Source organism: Podarcis tiliguerta (genome assembly GCF_965153285.1).
Source record: "Podarcis tiliguerta genome assembly, chromosome: Z".
NCBI classification, from domain to species: Eukaryota; Metazoa; Chordata; class Lepidosauria; order Squamata; family Lacertidae; genus Podarcis; species Podarcis tiliguerta.
Genome location: NC_139553.1, coordinates 21166842 through 21191421, shown reverse-complemented (window position 1 = coordinate 21191421; position 24580 = coordinate 21166842). Strand labels below are relative to the sequence as shown.

Here is a 24580-nt window from a genome sequence, read left to right as displayed (position 1 = left end):
CTTTCTTTTTTTTCTTAAAGGGACATTTCTAAAGTGCAATTTGCAACAGTTATAGCCACATCCTAAAACAAGTTAAAGCAGTTCTAAGAGGATTAGATACTAGCTTTATTGAAGTGCACTCAAGTTTGTATTAAATCATTGCATAACAAAGGGCTGTTCTTGTTACTTGCAATGCCACCCAAACCATAATATGTTAAGAACAAGCTCCCTCATGCCTGGGCCCAGGGCAAAGTGTCACTTCTTCAGGCAGGCTTTTAAGCATCTGTCCAAAGGCACCCTGCTGGATCAGGCCAATAGCTCATCTAATCTAGTAATCTACCTGTGGGAGGTCAGAAAGCAGGACCTGAACACTAGGGCAACACTCCTGAGGCTTCCAGTAACCGGAATTCAGAAGCATTACTGTGTGATATTAGTGGACAAAGAATACATCCCTCATGGCCGGTAGCTATCTATGGCCTTATCCTCCCATCAACTTGTCTAATCCTCTTTCAAAGCTATTCCAAGTTGGTGGCCTTTGCTGTTTCCTGTGGGGGTGAGTTCCACAGTTTAACTGCGCTACATGAAGAGGTACTTCCTTTTATTCTGTCCTGGATTTTCCATCATTCAGCTCTATTGGATTCCTATCATTTATTATTTATATTCATTATTATGAGAGAAGGGGGAAAACTTTTCTGCATCAATTTTCCTTTTCTCTAAACTGAGCCCTCACCCCTGCAAAGCTGCCTCTACACACTTCCAGCCTTCCATTTAGACCAGGAGTAAGAAACGAAGGTTGGGTTACAGTGCGGTTGGACTACAGCTCCCACCGCCCTTCAGCTATTCGCCTTTGCTGGCTGGGGCTGATGGGAGTTGGAGTCCAGCAGCGGGTCCCTTTAACGGGCTCTAGTCTATACCTACAGCTCTGCCTTAGAGGTTATTGAGGCGGGGCATCATGTGGCCTAGCGTCATCTTCCTTGTCACATGATCCTCCGTTCTCTTCGACGTGATTCCTTTTGCTTTACAGGCGGGGCGGAAGGAGGGAAACGACGAGCGCGATGACAGCGCAAAGTGTGTAGCAACCGTCGTTGGGAGGGGCGGGGCCAAGCCTCAAGGGGGCGGGGGGAACTTAGGGAAACAGGAGGGGAAAGAGTCCGCCGCGCTGTTTGCGGTCGGCCGGCGCCTCTTGAGGGGCAGAAATCTGGCCAGGTAAAGAGCCTGTCCGGGCGGAGAGGAGCGCCCTCCTGCCACGTGAGAGGCCGGCAGACGGAAGAAAGAACGAACGAGACACCCCTCGCTGGCGCCTGAGGTAAAGCGCTCCTCAGTCTACCTAGCAGGGTTGTTGTGAGGACAAAACGAGGAAGGGGAAAGAACAATGTGGACCCCTTCGAGCTCCTTGGAGGTGGAAAAGGTGGGCTGCGAATGAAGAAATATTATAAGTACAATAGATGAGACGCATCCACCCCCCCTTTCCTCCAGCTTCCTTATTCTCTTGAGCGGAGACTGCTGGGTGTGTAACCGCAGTCGACCCCTCCGTGGAAGGACTAGCGTGCTGGAGTCGGAGGGCGGCATGGGGAAGCACTCTGCACAGGCTCAAGAGCTCTCTTGGTCGGCTTCGCTTCCCTCTCCGTCATCTTCCCACAGCGCCTGTTGTGGAGAGTAGCCTCTTGGGGCAGGGATCTCTTCCTTTGTTTAAAGAATAAACAATCTTTTTTAAAATTTCCTGTTAAGCAAACTTAATTAATGCACAATCCACTCACTTAGACATTTTTATTTATTTATTCTTAAAGGGAGAGCAAGCGAGAGCCAGAATATGTCCCTCAAGAGGCATCTTTTAGTTCATTAATTAATGCTGATGTAGCTGCTGAGTGTGTCTGTCTTTAAAGTCGACCTTCCTGAAAAGCATTTGATTCTGCTTGTGGATGCAAGGCCCGCTGCAGATATGCCCCACCTGTGGAGGTTTCATTCTGTTGGGTATCTTGTGCCTGGGTTTTAGAGATGTCTGCCCACCTTGGCCAGAGGATGGGGCCAGATGCTCTCCCCTGATTTGGAAATACATGTTTGTGATGTGCAAAAGTTTTTGCTTTTGTTTTAGTCCCTTGTTAGCATTGAGGTGGTTTACCAAGGAGAGCTAGCATATAGAAGAACACAGAGTAAAAGCCCCTTGATCAGTGGGGTGCTGATGCTGCCTCATGTAATGAACAGGTCAAGTTTCCTCCCTCTGTTGAATCAGCCTTGTGAAATCTGTGATATTAGGGCTAGTTACTTATCTTCTCAAGGTGTTTAGCTTGTTCCCAGAGGACAATTATGTGGGACATTGTGGACTTGGTGTTTCTTGTTTTGTGCAAAACAGTGCAATTTTGGACTTATGTTTCTCAAATAGCAATCTCTCATTCCACATGACAAGCTGTTTTTGTAACTGAGAGGTGTTTCCAAGGCAGTTTGTGATAAGGAATAGGTGGCTAAGTCTGCTGATTTATGGGAGGCTGGGGACAGAATATGATTGGAGTGGTCTGAAATTGCTCTTTGGTCCCTGTTTTCTGTGATAAATTAATGTGCAAACAAAATTCTAACTACTCTTTCAATCACTGCTTCCCACTAGTTTTTTCCCCCTTTCGTATTTATTTTCCATCTTTTTCTCTTTTAAAACTATCCTCATCCATTTTTGTGCAAATATAATTATAGTCCTTCAACTGTTTCTTCTTTCAACATAATATTGGATGTGATAAATGCATTAAGTATAATGCAGTAGGAAAATGCTATCATTAAATTGAACCTGTAAGTGTGTACTAATTAAGGTAGGAAATATATATGTATGTATGACAGGTGGTCAGAAAAAGTTCAGGAAGGCTGATTAAAGCTGTTTCAGTTTCTTCTTACTTTTTTGTTTAAAAGTTTTATGTAAACTCCCTTTCATGTAAGTGTCAAAGTAATGTACAACAATCAAATCAACCACTTTAAAATTTCATAAATATACAAACACTAAACATGGAATCACTAAATGATTCTTCTCTTTTTGACATATGTATGAGAGGCTTTGAAGGGAGGAAAGCTGGTATGTTCATATGTAATTGCATAATATTTTGATCAAATCCTACACAGTAAACAGGTCACTAGACCTTATTAAGGTAATTATAGGGACACTTTATTTTGCTACAGTTGCATTTAAAAAACAAGCTGAACTACTTTTGTTCTTTATAATGGTACAGTTTAGTATACACATGTTCTGTTGGTTTAGAAATGGTGATAATGAATAATTATTAATGAGATCCAGATCTTGTTCTGATAATATACAAGTGGAGAACTGATCTTTCTACTTAAACTCATTCTTGTAATTTAGGGTGATGAGCCAAGGCATACTTTCTTTTAGAGTAAAATAGTATAAAATACTCACACAACTTTTTTCTTAAATGGAAGTGATATCTGTAATAGACGACTCAAATGATGAATAAAGTGGTTAGTGAAGTTAAGATTGGTGCCTTACATGAACGTGCAGTGATTTCAGTGAATTGTTTTTCCGTGTAAAGTCCGTAACTGATTGAGCCATATAAGAACAAAAGAAGAGCCTGCTGGAACAGGGCAATGGTTCATCTGTTCCAACATACCTGTTCTCATACCTGTTCAAATAGATTCCAGTGAAAAACCTGCAAGCAGGACTCAGGCACAAGAGCCCTCTTTCTCTCCTGTGGTTTCCAGCAATTGCTATTAAAAAGCATTACCACCTCAGGCAGTGGAGGCAGAGTATAGCCATCATGACTAGTAGTCATTGATAGCCTTATTCCTACTGAATTTTCCTCATCTTTTTTTAAAGCCATCCAAGTTGTTAGCCATAACTGCTTCCTATATACATCAGACATCCTCCTTCCCTTTTATGTATAATCGAAAGGGGCTTCCTGGCTGTCAGTAAAGTTGTATGTGATGCAACATTTTCCACTACTACTAAACTTTTCTGATTTTAGAAATAGTTTCATAACATTAATAATGTAATGAATGAATACAATAAACATCAGATTTGGCAAATGGAATGGACACAATACTAGGTAGATCTAAAATAAAAATTATACTAAACTTTATATAAGTAGCTATCCCTAGAAAGCGCACAGTGTATCTATGCACCCAGCTTTTCAGACATGCTAAAGTTAGATTGTTAACCACTTCTGGCGCCATCAGGGTGTCCTTGGGCTTGCTGATCGAGCTCCTGCCAACCTAGCAGTTTGAAATCATACGAGTGTGTGTAGTTAAATAGGTACCGCTGTGGTGGGAAGGTGCTCGTCATGGTGTTCTGTGTGCCAGAAGTGGGTTAGTCATGCTGGCCACATGAAGCTATCTGCGGACAAATGCCAGTTCCCTTGTTTGAAAGCAGAAGTGAGTGCCACACCCTATAGTCAAATTCGACTGGACTTAACCGTCCAGGGTCCTTTACCTTTACCTTTCCCCAAACAGTTCAGGTATCATCTCACCTTAATAAGCCAAGATAAGCACCTCTAGGCTATTGATCCACCTGTCACTAGAGGCAGAAGTAATGTTTGTGTACAAGAGTGTCTTTATCAGTTTTGGCTGCTTCACCAGCTGCAACCCTATGTGTTCAGTGATAACCTTTTGTGTTATCTTTCAGCTGGTAACTTCCCATTTGGAAGCTACTCCAATGCATTATACATAGGGCTACTTTCAAAATGATTCAGAAACTTCAGTTACAGTATGCTGGTGCTTCACCATCTTCACTTGAGCACAGTCCAGCCCATTTCCAAGCCCAGTTGATGCAGAGGCTATGAATCAAGTGCCCCCACAAAGTGAAGTGTGGAAGGTGGCTACAGAAGAGAACATACTGTGACGCTCTTAACTGTGGAATGCCCTCCCCAGGGATGCTCACCTGGGACCTCCATGGTGTCATTTCAATGTTAGGTGGATACCTTTTTTAATTTCCTAGGCTTTTCATTTGTTTCATATGTTTTTACTCTTTTGCTTGCTTTTTTAAACACTTTTATTTTTATTGAACTTCAATGTGTCACTTTTTTGTTGTGAGATGCTCTGAGAGCTTTAAATAATTATATGTTAGGCTAGTGTCCTTACTTTAGTCACTGAATGTAATATGGAGAAAGGTGCTATTAACGCCACTTGAAATCTGTGGACAGAGACACTTAAATACCATTAGGTGTTACAAACTATATAATAACCTCATCAATACATACTACTAAAAAAGCAATAAAAAGTATGGGGATGCAATAAAGCATTATACAGAAAGACAGGATTTAGGGCAGGGGTAGGCAACCCTCCTGATATTGCATTATAACTTCCAGCCACTTACTATCAGCCACTCCTGCCAACCTAGCAGTTTGAAAGCACGTCAAAGTGCAAGTAGATAAATAGGTACTGCTCCGGCGGGAAGGTAAACGGCGTTTCCGTGCGCTGCTCTGCTTCGCCAGAAGCGGCTTAGTCATGCTGGCCACATGACCCGGAAGCTGTATGCCGGCTCCCTCGGCCAATAAAGCGAGATGAGCGCCGCAACCCCAGAGTAGGCCACGACTGGACCTAATGGTCAGGGGTCCCTTTCCCTTTCCCTTTCCCAGCCACTTGAGACCATATGAAGATGCCTGGGTGCCAGGGTGGCGCCTGACATCTCCACCACGTGGAGGTTCATGCCTGGGGATCTTTGGATCTTGACTGTTTTCACACACTAATACTACACCCAGTAGAATTCTGTCAGTTATATTTTATCTGCACAATCAGAATGGATTTCAGGAACCAAAATGCTTTTTCTCTGCAGCCTGAGCAGGTGTAGTGAACAATGTTAGAGTTACCAGTAATTGTTGTAGCTTGTCCTCACTCTACCCCCACTGTCTTGCTCACAGTTGTAAAGAATGTTCTTATGAATGGTCTGTGTCACCATTAAGAAAAAGAGGTAGGAATAGGCCAATATGTATGTTGGCTCTTTCTGGATAAAGCAACTTTTCTACTTTAAGTTTTCAAAGTTCTTAACCTAGCACAAGGTTGTCATCTGAACTAAGCAGATGCTTAAGTAAGAATCAATTACAGTCAGTCCATCATTTGAAAAATGAAACTTTAGAGCTGTCTTGCCCAAAAATGGCAACTAAACATTCCATTTTTGTGACTGTAACAGGGGGTGGATCTACAAGCAGAAAGAAAATGCTATAAATAAGTTAGAAATTAAATTGTTATAACAAAAGGGAAAAACACTATGGAAAATCACAATGAAATATTTTGTTTTGCTCTCCAGCACCATCTGGAGTTTTTTGGACTAATGTAGCTGAGTCCCTGGGTTTAAGGAGCAATTAGGTGCCTAGCTTATATATCTGAGTTTGTAACACTGGTTATTTAATTATCCAATTTAATTATTAGCTAAACCTTTAGTTGACTGTTTGGTGAGAATAATGGAGTACATGCTATATTCTGGGGCTTTTTTAAAAATTCTGGCGTGTGAGTAACAACAGAAGAAGACAATACTGTATGTGGCTTTTCCTTCCAACAATGGCTGGCAGGTGATATGTATGAAGCTATAGGTGTTCCTTGCACTTCCTTCATATCACAAAAACACACCTATACTGATAAATTAGGTGAGTAATTAACTAAAATATATTTGAAGTACCAGCTTGGCATACAAATGCCTTATTCATCATTAGTGAAGTGAACAAAGGCATCAGTTAAGCATAACAAGAAACATTTATATGTAGAAATATTTGGTTAGGTCCTAGAACTGATAGCAAACATTCCTATTGTTATTTTTAAAAAGGAAGGTCATATGTTAATGAATCATTTTTCCCTCAGAGGAAGGCAAAGGAGAAAAGACCCAGACCAGAGAGTTTATGTACTATTTGGAGACCACAAATGGCCAGAAATTATTAGTTTTATTGGCTTTTTTCTTATTTTAGAAGTATTTGTACTTTAAATGATACTTCAATGCCTTGTAGAAAGGCAGCAAAGTATACTTGCAACTTATGTGCATTTAACTTGTGCACATTCAGCTTTATGTGCTTGGCAAAAAAAAAAAAAAAATAAGAGGGAGAAAAGGGGGCAGACTCTGAGAAAAAGACTTTGGCAATACCACATGCTACTGCACCATTGTGTTTTGACAACACATGGTTTTCGCTTTAGGTGCGGTCTTCAGAACATAACCCCTGTGCAAGTTGCAGGTTTGCAGAATAGAAGTATTGAAAATAATATGTAAGTTAATTGCTGTATTATAATGCCTAGTATTCAAATACTGTCTCCATCATGAATTTACTAAGTGTCCAGAGCAAGCCACTGTTGAGTTGTAGCTGCCTATCTACAGCAAGAGTGGCTACAGTTCCCATCATTATTTAGATTATGAATCAGTGCATATTTTTGAAACATGGAAATGTTATGCCCGTTGTGCATGTGGAATTAAAAAACAACTAATTCTTCAATTCATCTTGGTTTGTTCATGTGTGAAGTGGCCACCCAACATTGCACAACTTGTGTGACCCACCAAGGTGAGAACACAGAGCAAGACATGGAGTATAATCTGCTGGACCAGTGGTTTGCAACCAGTGGGCTGTGGCACCCTGGGGGGACTTGAGGAGCAATCGGGGAGCCCCTGGGGGTGGCCCGTCCTTTCATTAACTTGCAGCCCATAACTTCCTGCATTACCTCTCTCGTAATCTTCCTGCATCACTTTCTCTCCCCCCCCCCATATTTATTTTCTTAAAATCTCCCCCCAAAACAAAAAGCTTCCCCAGATTCAGTAGATAACAGTTCCTTAGGTTTACACAGAGGGCTTGAGAAATACAAGAAAATAGCAAAGTAGGTGTGTGTCCTATAAGGAGAGATTTAAAAATAACCATATTTTAGTGGTTTGTTTGATTCTTATGGGTTCTTTGTAGGTCTTGCTGTTGCAATAGAAGACCGGAGAAATGTGTGTGTTTGTTAAAGACACACTACTAAGTTGCTTTTATTTGCCTTGTGCATTGGTGATGTCATCTAAGTGATTATGGTGACATCTTTACACATAACCAAGGTGTTCTTGTCTCCAGTTCCTTATTTTGGGAGAATATTTTAATCTCTTCTTAACACTATATCCATGTACTCCCTTGGCTCTGCTCTCTGCTTCCTAATGTTAAAAAATGTAAAGTAGCTCTCTATAGTGGTTTCTTCTAGTGCTGGAGAGAACAAAGGGGCGTTGTCTACTGCTTTGTCATGAGAGTGTAGTGTGAAAGTTGGAGAGACTAGCCTCCCTCAATTCATCATTTCAGGCTCTTTGAATGAAAAACAGCAGTTGATGAGCTATTCCATCTCTTTAGTTAAAAGATAACACTAACTGAGAACTTTGGGGGGGTCATAAGTTTTAAATTGTATTTGTCTTGCATGTGCTTTGTTTCCTATTTTTTGTATGCTTCTTTGTGAAGAATTTTTTTTAACAAGCAAGTTATACGTTTATTAAACTTAAAGTATCTCTGACAGGACTTGCTTACCGTAATTTCATGATGCACAAAAATGTAAATTATGTATATAAAGGACAGGATGCAGAGAACTGTACAACTAACTTTTTGTGCCCATGAGGGCATTAGATTACCGTACCTTATATTTCCAAAACAGCAGCCCCTTGTGCCATTTCACAGGACATACTTTGAAACTTAGTTGAGTTTTAAAAGTAAATTGGTCCTTCAGAAGTGTGCTAATGAAAGAGAACATAAAAATAAAAATATTTGCTCATCTGCAATTGTATCATGGGTGTGAACCTATGGCAAGTTTTTGGACTTCCGCCAGTGTATGCCAAGCCAAGAATTTAAACTTTGGTTGGCTTATCTGAACTCAGTGGGTGTCAGTGCTTAGAACTGACTGGCAAGGAGGGAAGTTCAGAGTGCTAAGTTCAGGGAAGCTGAGCTGTAAGCAAATTAACTTCCGCAATTGTGCATTCACAGGCAAGCTCTCTGCTTTTGTCCAGCAACACAGTTACCAGTGAAGCTTCAAGCTAAGCTTTCTGCAATTTTACACAATTTTTTTCTTTTTGAGCTAGTGTTACGTTTTTGTTTACATTCCCAAGTTTGAAGTTCTGTGCCTAGATTCTAGTCATATTTTAGCTAGTTTTCACTGAAAAAACAAGGTTTATTTTCTTAACATTATGTAATACATTACTGCGCATTCCTGGACGCCTTCCCTATATAGAGAGGTGTGAAACAGGGTAGTGTTCTTGCCCCAACTCTTTTTGGCAAATACTTCCCCCTGGCAGTCTCCTATGCCTTTGGAGCAATGGGGGTCTGTTCAACCTGGCATGTCTCTGCGCCAAGACAAAAGTGTTGCGGATCCTTATCCAAGAGATTTTGTTTTCAGATGACGCAGTTCCTGGAAACAGATGGTCAGGTTTTACATCTATAGCAGTGACCAGAGGAGGAATGGCCACTTGGAACAGAGAGCAGAAATGCCATGGTTCATCTGCAGCAGCACAACTGGACACCTTCATCTGCCTCTGCTGTAACAAAACATTTCACCCCTATATCAGTCTCTACAGCCACAGCAGGTGCTGTAACCTTCCAAAAGTTTGACTTCACCCCCAAAGGCGCACTCCTCCATGGTCTCCCAAGACAGACAGATTTCAACTATTCTTAGGGGCTGTGAAGATCACATTGACTACTTAATCTTCATACCATTGTGGTTTAATATAGCATGATATTATTAGTCAGGTTAAAATGTAGTTGTTCAGTGAACTAATATTTACAGAAAACGTCTCAACCTGTTCAAATTACAGTTGTTACACCAATCTTCTAAAAGAAGGTAAAGAGCATAATAGGGTGGGAAATGCATCTTAGCCAAATCCCCTTTTATCTATTATTTGAACTTAGTTACGTGAAAACCATCTTTTGTTAAAGTAGATTTGCACCTGCTACTTAACTGCCACCTAAACTTCTTGTTCTGTGTCTGTATTTGTAATAGGGTAATAATCTTTATTGAAATTGTTATGTGACAAACAGAGCTTTTATACCATAAGGTGTAAAATTAGCAGCAGGTGAATATGAAATTCTAAAACCCCTTGTTTTGTACATGTTTTGTGTTTAGGGTTTTTCAAGAGATTTTGGGAAGTAAAAAAGCTTCATTAACATGTAACCTTGAAATTTTGGATCCCCTCCAAACTGATGCCAAAGTTTTGTGGTGCAAACCCTGTGTTTTGTGTTACCCCCAAACTGAATACAGTGGTACCTCAGGTTACATACGCTTCAGGTAATATCTGTTCTTATCCTGAAGCAAAGTTCTTAACCTGAAGTACTATTTCTGGGTTAGCGGAGTCTGTAACCTGAAGCTTATGTAACCTGAAGCGTATGTAACCCGAGGTACCACTGTACTCCAATTTAATAGCAAACTCTCTATTTTGATCTGATCAAGTGTTAATTTACAAATTGCCAAACATCTTGTGAACTCTTCAGGAATATTATGTAGAGGGTAGTTATATATGAGGGCTGTATGTCCATTTTTTATTTTGGAAATTTATACAATTTGAATGAATTGTTCATTCGTTATACAGTATCCCAGTTTCTCCAAAGATGATGATATTGTCAGCATGAAAGGAAGGCTTTAATTACCTGTTTTCCTAATGACCTCATTCTATCTGTTTGGAATTTATGTAAACAAGGGCTTGGTCACATTTGAATTGCAGAGATAATTGTATTATTCCACATTTGTTGTTTGGGTCAATCTTCTAGGGATTTGTGTGCACAGATGATGGTACAATTGTAGGCCTGCCATCCTTTTTGCTGTTGGATATTTTTGGACCAAGTACAGGTTGCAGTGCTTATTGGTGACGATACCATGTACTCTACTCCCCCCGACCTTTATTTACCTTTGGATAAAATAGTCTGAATGAAATCGCAGGTTGCTTGTCATAGGAAGGTATATATTTAAAGCATCACATAATGGCCTGTGACGTAGTGGTGGCTTCTTTTAGTTTATGTGTTTATTTGGAAAAATTACTGAATGCAAGTAATGCTTTGTTTGATTATGCATCTTGATCAATGTACATGATATTTTATGAAGTCCTGTCCCATCTCCATCCCTCCAAAAATTAGCTCCAAGGATCTTATATTCTAGAACTTGACATTTGGAAGCCCACCCAACACCCATGTAGCTCCATGGACAGACAAGCAGGCAGAGGAAGGTGCTGGGGAAGCAACAAGGTGGGAGCCATAGACACACAGAGTAGCAGCCTCCAATGGCTCACTGCATGCAGCAAATGGGAACTCAGTATACATCTGGGAAGGGGTCCCACTTCCAGTTGCATGACTGGCAAAAAGATAACAATTTCTGGACAAAAACAGTGGAGCTCATGGGACAAATCCACAATGCAAACTCTGTGGAACAGCTCCCTATCTCATGGGTGGGCAGACTAAGGGCCGGGGGCCGGGTCTGGCCCAATCACCTTCTAAATTCGGCCTGCGGACAGTCCGGGAATCAGCGTGTTTCACATGAGTAGAATGTGTCCTTTTATTTAAAATGCATCTCTGGGTTATTTGTGGGGCCTGCCTGGTATTTTTACATGAGCAGAATGTGTGCTTTTATTTAAAATGCATCTCTGGGTTATTTGTGGGGCATAGGAATTCTTTCATTCCCCCCCCCCAAAATAGTCTGGCCCCCCACAAGATCTGAGGGACAGTGAACTGGCCCCCTGCTGAAAACATTTGCTGATCATAGATGCTGAGTGTACAGAGGCTGCAGATGGAATCTCACCTGAGTAAAATGTGTTTTGCATAAAGTTCAAATTCAGGGTATAACCCCTCACTACGTAAGGTGAAGTGGGGGGATCCTCACTCCAAATATGGCTCAATCAATCAGGAGGGGTGCTGCATGAACCAATAGCCTGGCATCTGCATGGACCAACCAGACCTTCTGGTCAGTTTTCGAAATGCGCCAAGTGCATTTTGCACCTTACTATCGGCCACTTGAGACCATATGAAGATGCCTGGGTGCCAGGGTGGCGCCTGACGTCTCCACCACCTAGAGGTTCATGCCTGGGGATCTTTGGATCTTGATTGTTTTCACACACTAATACTACATCCAGTAGAGTTCTGTCAGTTATATTTTATCTGCAGAATCAGAATGAATTTCAGGAACCAAAATGCTTTTTCTCTGCAGCCGGAGCAGGTGTAGTGAACAATGTTAGAATTAATTGTTGTAGCTTGTCTTCGCTTATCCCACCCCAGACGTATACTAATACACCTGTTAATCACAGTCAACCCATCATTTTTAAAAAATAAGACTTTAGAGCCGCCTTACTCCCAAATGGCAACTAGACATTTCATTTTGGTGACTGCAACCTTGGTCTAAGGAGCCGTTTGGTGCCTAACATATATTTGAGTTTCTAACACTGCTTCTGGCCCAGCCTTTGCATACCCCTAAACATTTTGTGAATCTAAGTTTGGCCTCATTATCAGCCTTTGTGACCAATCCATGTGCACACCCTTTATTTTGCCTTCTACATCAGACCTGCTGGGTAGCATCATAAAGGATTTGACTGCCCCTCCCTACATTACGTATCCCTTTACGCCTTCCATCTACCCTGTCCCAGTGTGTCATACACCCTGATAACAGCAGATTGGGTGAAGTCAAAGCCATTATTGAACCTGCCCAAGATGGAGTAAATCCCAAAAAAGTGTGCATGAGGTTGTCAGTGTATCACCCCAGCAGGGCTCCTGAGCCTCAGGTTGGAGTGCCTGGCTTAGAAAAATACAGCAGTGGATTCCCCTCCCCCCTACTGTGTGTCTGCCCTTGACATTTAAAAAAAAAAGTTGGACTGCTGTTCTTGTCCACTGCATAATGTTGTACAGGCACCTCCCCACTCACACATGACCATGTATACACATGTTGCTGGTCAGTGCTTTCCCCCCCCCCCCAAAATGTTTAGGGGTACTCTCATTTTCTTACTCATGTTTAAATACTGCCCCTCAATTAGGCCAAACTTAGATTCACAAAATGTTTAGGGGTATGCATACCCTGTGTCTCCCCAGCACTGGTGCCAGTATATAGATAGAATCCTACCAGGAAATGGCAGGAGATAGCTGGAGAGTCCTTGTGGTTTGGACATCCATGAGGTTGTCTGTGAGGGTGGAGGAAGCCCTGAAGGGATCTGAGGTGTGATCAGGCTTTGTTTAGACTATGCTTACAGCTGGTGTGTGGGGTAGCGCAGGCTACAGCCACTTTCCTGCTCATCCTCCAGCCTCCAACTGGCCCCAGAGCTTAAACCCTAGATATTTTGGTCTGGATTGGAGAAAGAGTGGGAGAGAAAGCTGGAGAGCAGGAAAAAGTTGGCATTAGAGGATGCTCCTCACATTATGTGATTTCACTTATATGTAGCGGAGCCTGGAACATAACCTCCACCTAAGTGGTGGGGATACCTGCATAAAGCCGTCAAGTTTGCTATGTAAAAAATAGGCTTTTCTCCAACACACTCTTCCTTTCCCAGGTGTCTTCATGGCATTTCATAACTGAAACCTTCCTGTGCTGCTTCTGCTATTTGGATGGGTAGAAATCCAGTATTTCAGATGGATATCCCCAATTAATGTGTACTGGATTCTGCAGTTAGGTCACAAGATAACACTTGATAATACTCTTTTTAAAATATAATGACAATTTTAGTGGATGCATGGAAGTACTTTGAGAATTTCTATGGCCCTGTCTTTACAGGTGGCATATGGTCTTTGTTAAGTTTCATGTAAGATAAGTAGTCCAGTGGGCTGGAAATTAACATAGGCCATTTTTTGCCTGAGTACAAATGCCACATCTGTTATTCTTCTTTTACATCTTTCAGGAATGTGAAGCAGTCAATAGAATGGATCCAGTATCAGGTGCCAGATCAATTGATGTTTGTGTGGAGGGAATGACATGCAATTCTTGTGTACAGACTATCGAGCAGCATATTGGAAAACTAAATGGGGTTCACCATATTAAAGTAAGTATTTTTTTTCACATTGTTACCTGATCAAAGGGTATATGAGGTGTGGTAGGCCTTGTTCGGCTAAGCAGTTCACAGGATATAATTCATCTAAAGTTTTTTTTGAAGAGCACCACCTGGGTTCTTGCTAAGAGATCAAGTTGTGCACTAAGGGATTAAGTTGTGCACTTTGGAAATATATTCTTAATGATGGGGGAAATAGTATACGTTTATTGCTGTTTCGGAGAGCATGCATTTTGGTTATCTTACATATAATTGCAGGTAAATCAATCATTTCTACCTTAGGCAAACGCAGAGCAGAGAAGCTATGTTAGTTAAATAGATTACGTTTGTGTAATTAGATCATAAGAGTGGCTTCCTGGTTGTGTTTTGCCTAAGGAAAATAATAAAATTTGGAATTAATGTAATTGGCTTTTTAGTGGCATCAGTTTGCCCTTTGGAAAATTGAAATAGTCAGAAAAGAACTCAGCTTGTTGAAAGCAAATCCAATTTTGAGACAGTTGCCCTGTCTGATGTGAAAAGCTAGTGATGTCAGCAAGGTTGTGTATGAAGTACAAATTATTTTCTTCTGCTACTAATTCATCAGTTCCTTATTCTCTATCCTAGTTAGTGAATTCCTGACTTTTCTATCCCTATTGAAAAAGATCAGGATCAGTTTTAAAACAGTTTTAACAGCTACATTTCTCAAAATGAAATATATCCTCTCTTTTTCAAAGATCTCTTTGTCACTCACATCATTTGGCTGTTTTTCCTGGAGCAGGTTTTGATTAGCTGCTCAGGCACCAGACGTTCAGTTCTATGGGGCCGGGAGAAGGAAGAGAAATTCAGAGTAAATGTTATAGTTCTTGCTGAAACCATCACACTAATCAGTGAACTAGAACAAGGTGGGTGGGTGAGAACGGTAACTCTGAAGACAGATGGAGATGTTCAGAGTGACATGGGTCACTCCTCCAAGTATCAGCCACCCGGGATATGACTGGACTCCTGCTGGACGACAGCAGGGATCATGAATCTGGACAAGTGGGAAGTCACTTGACAAACACATCAAGATATTAAAGGGTCTGGAAACTAAGCATTATGAGGAATGGTTGAGGGAACGGGGTTTGTTTAGCTTAGAAAAGAGGAGACTGAGAGAAGACATGGTAGCCATCTCCAGACTTCTCAATGGGTGTCACATGGAAGATGGAGCAAACTTGTATTCTCCTGCTTGGAGGCTAGGACATGAACCAATGAATTCAAGTTACAAGAAAGGATTTATAAGAGCTGTTTGACAGTGGAACATACTCCCTTGGGAGGTGGTGGACACTCTTTCCTTGGAGATTTTAAAGCTGAGGTTCAGCTATCTGTCTGATGTTTTAGTTGATATTCTTGCATTGCAGGGGGTTGGACTACTAGGTGATTCTCAGGATCCCTTTGAACTCTGCAGTTCAGTTATTCTAAGTCTATACCAGCTTTTTTCTTTCTCTCTTTAATCTTTTAACCTGTAGAGTTTCATTTCAAGCCTGATCAGTGCAAGGGACACTGCAACATGGGATTAGTATAATCTTCGCTGTATGTAGAGTGTTATGTATGCTTAGGGCACTTTGGAAAGTGCTGTGTGAGAAATTTATACTGTATTATGTGTGTGATACTCAGAAAGAATCTGGCCACTTTTATTGTGACTCATCTTGTAGCCGGTCATCTTGTCTTACAGATAAATCCAAGTTAATTTGTGGTTTAATAGGTACAGTCTTACACTTCCTTCTCAGATGAGTGGAATCACGTGCAGGGTGTCACTATAATAGGACAAAGCTGCCTGATATGTTAATGCCACCTTGAGATTTTAATCTTTGTTTGGCAAAGTTGTTTAACATGTTTTTTTCTTTTTTCTTTTTCTGCTTTCCCCTCAAGGTTTCACTGGAAAATAAGAATGCAGCCATTATTTATAACCCCAAAAAGCAAACTCCAGAGTCACTGCAAGAAGCTATAGATGACATGGGATTTGATGCTACACTTACTAATGCAAACTCTAAACCTGTTTTAGCAGACACCATTTTTCTTACAATACCAGCTCAATCAGCATTAACATGTGAAGAAATCCGTACCAACCTCCTGCAAACCAAGGGCATCTTGGATGTGAAAAGCTCTTCTGACAGAAAGTCTGTAGTTGTAACTTTTGTCTCCTCTATTATAAATGGCAAGCAGATCAACCAAATAGTGCCAGAATTCAGTTCAGAGAATGTAGTGCATGAAATAAATCCTGGAATGTCTGAAGATTCAAATTTATTCCAAACAAGTGATGTTGCATTAAGGATGAAAGTAGAGGGGATGACCTGCCATTCTTGCACTAGCACTATTGAAGGAAAGATTGGCAAACTGCAAGGTGTCACACGAATTAAAGGTAATTAAAACGGATTAGAGTTTGGTTTTTCCTGGCCTTATATGTTGCTTGATCATTTCCCATGAGTTTTCCAGTATTGCAACCCTTTATTTGGTATACCCAGCTAGGTAACTGAGTGGACTCTTTCTTTTACCCTGCTCTGTGTAGAGTTTGCAGCCCAATCACAAATGCATGCTTTGCTGGACAAGCACAGGCTAGTACACAGAGAGTTCATAAAGAGGACCCTTTATGTGTCCACTTCTCCTGCCTCCTCTGGGCAGGTATTCTGTAACAAAGGAGATATTGCTTTATCCTCCATGCTGATCAGACATGTGTCTGGGGGCTTTCAGACACACACTACCTATTTTGAAGCCAGCTTCTTTATTTTGTACCTAGGAAGTTTTCTTTTTGTATTAAGATTTTTACTAAAGTTTTTTATAATGCAATAAAATATAGAAAACTAATGTAAATTTAAAAAGAGACAAAAACAGCTGCAAAAGAAATAGGGGAAAAAAGAAAAACAAAGAAGCAGAAAGAAGGAAGGAAAGAGAAGGAAAGGAAAGGAAAGGAAAAGGAAAGGAAATTTTAAAAATGAGAGAAAGAGAAAAGAAGCAATAAAGAGATAAAAAGTACTCTGATTTTCCATCTGCCAGTTTCATTTCAAAAAGTTATTTAATACGTTCATGGGACTATCCATCTTCTCCACTTTCTGTTAATGCCTGTATTTCTCTTAAGTCCAACTCTCTCAAAATCATTCATTTCCTTTTCCCTTCAAAAGTCCAAGAAGAGTTCCCAATTATTTTTATTAGTTTTTTTAATTTATTTATTCAAAGTTATAACAAAACATATTTTCCAAAAACATTTCCTTATTCCACCCCCCGTTTCCCCCCTCCCCCCCACAAAACCCATCCTCCCCCCCCCCCAACTTCCCTCAGTTCCAGTCTTTGGTTTCTCCAATAACACTATTTTCTGCATGTTACAGAATTGTGTAGATCTTCAATCTGTTTAGCTAATTATTATCAGTAAAAAAAATTGTGAATGTTTATTCAAAACCTGCCAAGGACTCCAGTTCGCTTTGTTGCGTCTTCAAATACTTTGCAAAAGGTTCCCATTCATCCTTAAAGTCACAGTTATCCTTGTCCCGTAACCTATGTGTCAATTTTGCCAGTTCTGCATAGTCCATCAATTTTTCTTGCCATGATTCTTTAGTTGGGGTTTCTTCAGTCTTCCATCCTTGTGCTACCAGAACTCTCGCAACCGTTGTCGCATACATGAAAATGTTTTTCAGCTACAATCCCCAACAAAAAAGCCTCAGGTTTTTAAACAAATGTTAAATGGAACATTTTCTTCAATTCATTGTATATCATTTCCCAAATTTTTTTAATTACTTTACAATCCCACCACATATGATAAAATGTTCCCTCCTTTTCCTTACACTTCCAACATATATTTGAACTAGTTTTGTACATTTTCTCTAACTGCACTGGTGTTGTGTACCATCTGTACATCATCTTCATGTAATTCTCCTTCAATAGGGAACAATCTGTAAATTTTAAGTCAGTTTTCCATAATTTAACCCAACCTTCCATCATAATGTTGTGACCTACATCTTGTGCCCATTTAATCTTAACTGATTTTACCTCTTCATCTTTCATCTCCCATTCTAATAATATGCTATATGCGGCCTTCAGTAGTTTCACTTTCCCTTCAATCACTTCCGTTTGAAACCTAGATCTAGTATAACTAAATCCTTTCTTACTGTCTTCTTTATATGTTTCATGTGGTTGTCGATAATGCAACCAACTCTGAAAGTGGTCTTTGATCTCCAATTATTTTTATTAGTAATAAATTTCAGCTGTGCTTTTTCTTTAAAGTCTTTCCACTGTGATCGCATGTTGAAATAATATTCCATAATTCTTTTCTTGTTACATATCCTTTAATTCACACCCAGTTCAGTATATTCAATTTCCATTTTCTGTTGTGGTGCAATTGTGTGCTGTAGAATGAATGCTGTTAATAGCAAAAGAAGACAAAGCTATGTTAGTAGACAGAGGCTCATTTGAGGGTGGCAGAACTCCTTCCCCAATTGCATGACACAGTTTATCACATTCCCATAGGGACAGTGCTCCTCCCACTTTGAAAGCTAAACCCCACCATTGCAGGCATGTGACCTGTCTGTGTTGCACACTGTGTTATGCACTGGTATGTCTGTGATTTTGCAGCCTTTCCCCACCTGGCTTGCCAGTGGCAGCAGACCTTTCAGAGGTGGGCAAGAAATTGGATTGGCCTGCAAACATGGAGGGGGAAACCAGGATTTTAGGTGAAACACCATTAGGGAAACATACTAACAATTCACCATTTATCTTCTAGTCTCCCTGGACAATCAGGAAGCTGTGGTGGTTTATCAGCCTCATCTCATCACATCGGAGGAAATAAAAAACCAAATAGAAGCTGCCGGTTTCATGGCATCGATAAAGAAGCAGCCTAAGCCCCTCAAACTTGGTGCTATTGATGTAGAGCGGCTGAAGAACACACAACCCAAATGCTCAGAAAAAGCTCTGCAAGAATCTCCAGAGTACACACAATGTTTGAAGACCATAACATTCCGAGTTGATGGCATGCACTGCAATTCATGTGTCTTCAATATTCAAAGCAGCATATCAGCACTCCCTGCAGTAACTAGTATAGCGGTTTCTTTAGAGGAAAAGTCTGCCGTTGTAAAGTACAATCCCAGCCTAATCAGCATAAGTGCACTGAGAAGAGCCATAGAAGCAGTATCCCCAGAGACTTTTAAGGTCAGCCTTTTTGACGGACATGAAAATGCTGCACTTCTGAACACACCTAAATCTCCACTGAAATCTCCAAGAGCTGTCAACAGCATCATACACCATCCCTTGACATGCATTACCGTGATAAATATAGAAGGAATGACCTGCAATTCTTGTGTACAATCAATTGAGAGAGTAATTTCCCAGAAGCCAGGCGTGAAGGCAATACACGTGTCTCTTCTGAACCATAATGGGACTATAGAATATGACCCCACGCAGACCTCTCCAGATGACTTAAGGAATGGCATTGAGGATATGGGTTTTGATGCATCCTTAACAGGTGATAGCTCTTTAAATTATGCTTATAGAGCAAATCCAACTTCTATTTTGAAAGGTAGCTTTCTCTGGAGGGGGTTGTGCAGATCCACATGTTAATTATAATCTCTTAATACTGATTCTGAAATGGCCTAACCAGGAGGCACTCACCCTAGTTTTTTTAGGGTGACGGTACAGGAAAGGAAATATTGGGTGTCATTAAAGGCAGCTGATTTGGAGATGGGCAGGTCTGCCCCATTGTGTACATTCCAACAATATGTTGTTCTGCATAGCCCCACTGAAATGAATAGGTCTGTAAGATGCCACATGGAAAGGTGTATCTGATTGAGTTTTGCTGATCTCTTCAAAGATCTGGGAAGATGCCCCTCCTCCAGCTCTACGTGCTTGCTTTCTACGTGTATGCTGTACAAGCATGTGCTTCAAACAATTGTTTCATGTTCATGCTTATTATCTTAGAATATCTGTAGTGTTGTGAGTAGTTGCTAACCTTTATGTTTCGACATAAAGGCTAGCAGCCACTCACAACACTACATATACTCTAAGATAATAAGCAGGAACACAAAACAATTGTTTGAAACACATGTTTGTAGAGCATACATATAGAAAGCACGCATGCCCCCAAAGAGAAGAGATGCCTTATGGTTTCTGTTTAACTGGAAAGGATATCCTAAGGGTAATTTTCCAATTAGGAAGCATGGGATTTGCTATTTTCTACATCTCAAATTCAAAGGTATCTTCTTGGCTCAGAAATAAGGTAGATTGGGAGAGCTGATATTTTTGGCTCCTCCAGATGTGAAATGAATGCATCAAATGCCCCTAGGACTAACATAGTTGCAGCAGTTGTTCAAACACATTAAAATTATTCTTTTCTGTTCCCAGGTCCCACAAGTACAGAACCTTTGGTGCTAATAACTCAGCCCTCACAGGAAAGGCTGGCAGAATCTCAGGATAATAAACACTTCAAAATGGAAGCTCACTCCAACCTCTCCCCCATCCACAATAACCAGGATGCAAATGCACCTTCCAAGTGCTACATTCAAGTCACTGGCATGACGTGTGCTTCCTGTGTGGCGAACATTGAAAGGAATCTGAAGAGAGAAGATGGTGAGATATACATTAGTAAAATGGTTTTAAGTTTCCTGACACCATTTTAGTGATGCTTAAACTGACATTTTAAAGCTCAGGTGATGCATATATGTAGGCCCTTCAGGGATTCTGATTATACAATTTAAATCACGAGGCTTGCATCTTTAGCAGGGATGAAGGAATGGAGTGATATGTTGTGGGAGTGAGTGCCATCCTTTGGCAGGAGAAGAGCTAGTAGCATTTGCCATTCATTATCATAAGACGTAACAATCTTCCAGTCTTCTCTGTGTCTCTTGTGGCAGAAAATAGAAGGTGGAATCCATAATGCTTCACTGCCAGATATCAGTTTTGGTTCCCTCTCTGAACTCTTAAAGGCTAGCGGCCAAGAAATAGGATAGTGTATTTTAGTGGCTGCCTTTCAGAAAAGATCTGAAAGAGGATCCAAAGGCACTGCTGTCACAGCAGCACAATGACTGTGTTGCTTTCCCCTTCATTGCAGGGGTTTATTATTATAATATATTCAATTTATATGCCACACTTTATCTGAAGATCCCATGGTGGTGTACAACATTAAAAACATAATTTACAGAGCATAATAATAAAAAACAGCAAAACTATCACAGAAATAATCTTAATAACATTTCCCCCCTCTCCCACTTTTAAAAGGCCATAGAGTGTTTAATGGCCAAAGAATAATTTTTTTTGCCTGGTGCCTAAAGACATGTACAGTAGTACCTCGGGTTGCAAACACTTCAGGTTACATATGCTTCAGGTTACAGACTCCGCTAACCCAGAATTAGTACTTCGGGTTAAGAACTTTGCTTCAGGATGAGAACAGAAATCGTGTGAGGGTGGCACGCAGCAGCGGGAGGCCTCGTTAGCTAAAGTGGTGCTTCAGGTTAAGAACAGTTTCAGGTTAAGAACGGACCTCCAGAATGAATTAAGTACGTAACCAGAAGGTGCCACTGTAATGCATTAGAAATTGGGAAGAGGAGACAGACTGGAGGGTGCTAGGGAGGTTGTCTGAGGACACTGTGGTTCCCACAGGTGCTGCATTGGGAACTTCCACACAAAACAATATTGTATACTTTCTTTGTAATGGACACAAAACCCATATTCACTTTTTTTCTAACTTTAATCTACATATATGAAGTGAAGTGGAATGTGGAGAGGTAGTTATTTATCTATTCTAGTATTTATAGCTTGTCTACCTGTTAAAAAAATCAAGGTGGCTATCAAAGCCTTTACTTTGATTCAGATTAGAGCCAGACGACATTCTGTGAATAAGTTGGCTACTTTAGCTGTTGCAAGTAATGCCTATTATGTTCCAGTATTTCTGTTCTTGCCTAATCTGTATAGAGGTATATGGCGTAACTCAGCCTTCCCTAATGGGTGCTCCCCAGATGTTTTGGATTACAACTCCCATGAAACCCCAGTCATCAATGGAGTGGCTGTCCATAACATTTGAAGACTACCTGATTGCGGAAGGCTGAGCAAGATCAACCCATTGTATATTACACTCCTAATTTCTTTATGTAATGTTCCTTTGTGTGGCCTTGTGTCTCTAGGAATACACTCTGTTCTTGTTGCTCTAATGGCTGGGAAGGCAGAAGTGAGGTATAATCCTTCCGTCATCCAGCCATCAGCTGTAGCGGAATTGATTAGGGACCTGGGCTTTGGAGCTACAGTTCTGGAGAACTATGATGAAGGAGATGGCACCCTGGAACTTGTCGTAAGCAAATAATTTAATAATCAATGCCACTTAACACTCAGCCATTTTACCTAGTGAGCTTTTCATACAGACAGAGTTAATTAAAGAAAATTCCTCTACAGATTGTGTGTAAGTAACCGTGATTCCAAAAGCATTTAGAGTAATTTATCTCCCCCACCTCCTCTTCCTTTGCATGTGTGAGAGAGTATATGTCAGAGAGATTACTACTTGGCAAGCTCCAGCCATTAGCTAGAGACACTTGGTGTTTGTATGGAACAATTTTTGTCAGGACTGTAGCAGGGGTGGAGTGAAGCTAATTCTTAAAATTTAAACTCAGCCTCCATGTCAGCTTGTGTTAGGGCAACAAACATTTAATCAAGTTTTCAGTATAAAAAGGGGGGGGGTGGAATTAAGAGAGGGGAAGTCTGATCTCATGCCCATTTGTGCCACATTTCTAGGCACAAGTCCATCCTTTAAAGCTTTGTGTCAGAGTGTTGTTGTTGGCACTTTCTCCATGAAAACCCTCTCCAGACTGCAGAATCGGAGCAAAAGGCATCCCACAGAAAACCCAAGTTGCCATTTGTTCTAAGTCAGTGCTAAGGAGCGGGTTTTCCTAGGGAAAGTGGGGGGGGGGGGGAATGGTCTTGGACATGAAGCTTTAAAGTGCAGATATGTGCCTTGAAAGCGTGGGGGTAGAGGTAAGTGTGAATGAGCCCTTTGCCTTGGCAGCTCAAGTATTTATTTTATTTTGGTGTGTCTGCTTCATAATACAATTGAGCAACAGTATTCTCTGCTGGCCAGCTAGGTTTACGTTTATACTTTATTTATTTATTTCACAACATTTATACACTGCTTGATTGTAAAAAACCTTGAAGTGGTTTATAAAAGATAAAAAGTAAAATAAAAAAATATTTACAACTTTAAGGTGCATCGGTTTATAAAAAAGTATTCTGCCTTCCTTCTGAAATACTTGGTGTACTATGTAAATTAAAATAACACTGTGAAACAGTTGTGCTACAGAATCAATAAAAGAAAGTTAGTGCAATTTTGGGTCATTGACTGGGAACAATGCCATCTTCCGATTGGAATTACTTATCAACTTACTTATTTATGATGCATGCAAAATTATCTCTGAAGAGAGAATATTCTGCAAACAATAAACTTTTGTTTTAACAGGTGAGGGGAATGACATGTGCCTCATGTGTTCATAAAATAGAATCCACGCTTATGAAAACAAAAGGGATTCTGTACAGCTCTGTAGCACTTGCAACAAATAAAGCACATATTAAGTATGATCCTGAGATAGTTGGCCCAAGAGATATTATACGGATTATAGAGGTAAGTAGTCTTGTGAATGTAGCAATTTGCTGGTTCATTTTTCACATATAAATACTACCGTGTTAGTGGAACATATTTTGCAGCTGAAGATTGTTGGGCCCATTGTGGATAGTAAAGATACCAGTATAAAGATAATTGTAATCTTGGAGACTTTGTCTCTGTCCCTGTCTTGCTCCCCCAATTCTTATCTTTTTCAGTTACCTTTCTTCATTCTTCCATCTTTAAATTCCTCATGTTTGTCTGCTTTGATCATGGACAGGGAACATTTTTGGTTCCACAGGCCACATTCTTATCGAGATTGGCCTCATGGGCCAATCTGACAGTTGGGGGCCTCATTTTCTGGTCAATCACACGATGTCGTATAATGACACTGTGATTGACTGTTGGGTTGTCTTGCCCACCTATGAGCATCCCTTGTAGGGTTCTGGAGCACCAGCAGCTGCTCACACAAGAGAGAAGCCTGCATTTTAAAATATTCCCCCTCTTGCTTCTGCTGTGTGAAGCCAGAGAAGGAGATAACTTTAAAATGCAGGCTTCTTTCCATTGCTTCCCACAATGGAACAGGTGAATGGGAGTGAGAGAAAATTACCTCAGCCTGTTTGTGAGCCTCCCCGCTGGTCTCCAATCCTGATGTTGCAAGTTGAAAGGAAAAACATGGGAGGATTTGCAAACCACCCCGACTGGCTCCTTTTCTTCTAGGATGTCAGAGGTAGAAATTAGCTGTGCAGGGAGGCTTAGAGAGAGAAGCAGTTTCCAGTGACTGGAACTACTACTCCCTCCTTCAGCTGATGGGCCATTGGAAGCATGCCTCACTCAAGCAAAGGAACACGTGAGAGCCCACTTTAAGATCCTGATGGTTTCTTTGAAGCTCTGCCCTTACCTGCCTCACAACTGATGTCATATTTGATGTCTGGTATAGTGGAGGTGAGTATGGCCTCTCCAAAGAGGCTTGCAGGCCAAAGGGAGATGACTGGCAGGCCAAGTTTGGCCAACAGACCAGAGGATCCCCATCTCTGATTTAGATTGGCCAAAACCTTCCTGTAGGTAGGTGTACATTGTTTTATGTTGCATATTGTACAGCACCATGTTTTTAA

At 40.8% G+C, this 24580-nt stretch overlaps 1 protein-coding gene across 6 annotated transcripts in view; it reads left to right on the top strand.

Moving 5' to 3' along the window:
• The first annotated feature begins 1096 nt into the window (after positions 1-1096).
• Positions 1097-24580, top strand: part of ATP7A (ATPase copper transporting alpha) — a 49230-nt gene continuing 25746 nt past the window's right edge. For 2 of the 6 annotated variants that reach the window (XR_014507184.1, XM_083423369.1), the window contains exons 1-7: positions 1097-1285; positions 13745-13885; positions 15779-16268; positions 18618-19355; positions 20231-20455; positions 22006-22169; positions 23325-23486. Coding sequence is in view for 5 of the 6 variants with exons in the window: in XM_083423369.1 (XP_083279495.1) it covers positions 13766-13885; positions 15779-16268; positions 18618-19355; positions 20231-20455; positions 22006-22169; positions 23325-23486 (1899 nt within the window). In the remaining variant the exon portion in view is untranslated. Of the gene's footprint in view, positions 1388-9260; positions 9470-11031; positions 11118-13744; positions 13886-15778; positions 16269-18617; positions 19356-20230; positions 20456-22005; positions 22170-23324; positions 23487-24580 lie in introns of those variants that run through there. The other 4 variants (XM_083423367.1, XM_083423366.1, XM_083423368.1 and 1 more) reach the window with 4 other exon arrangements.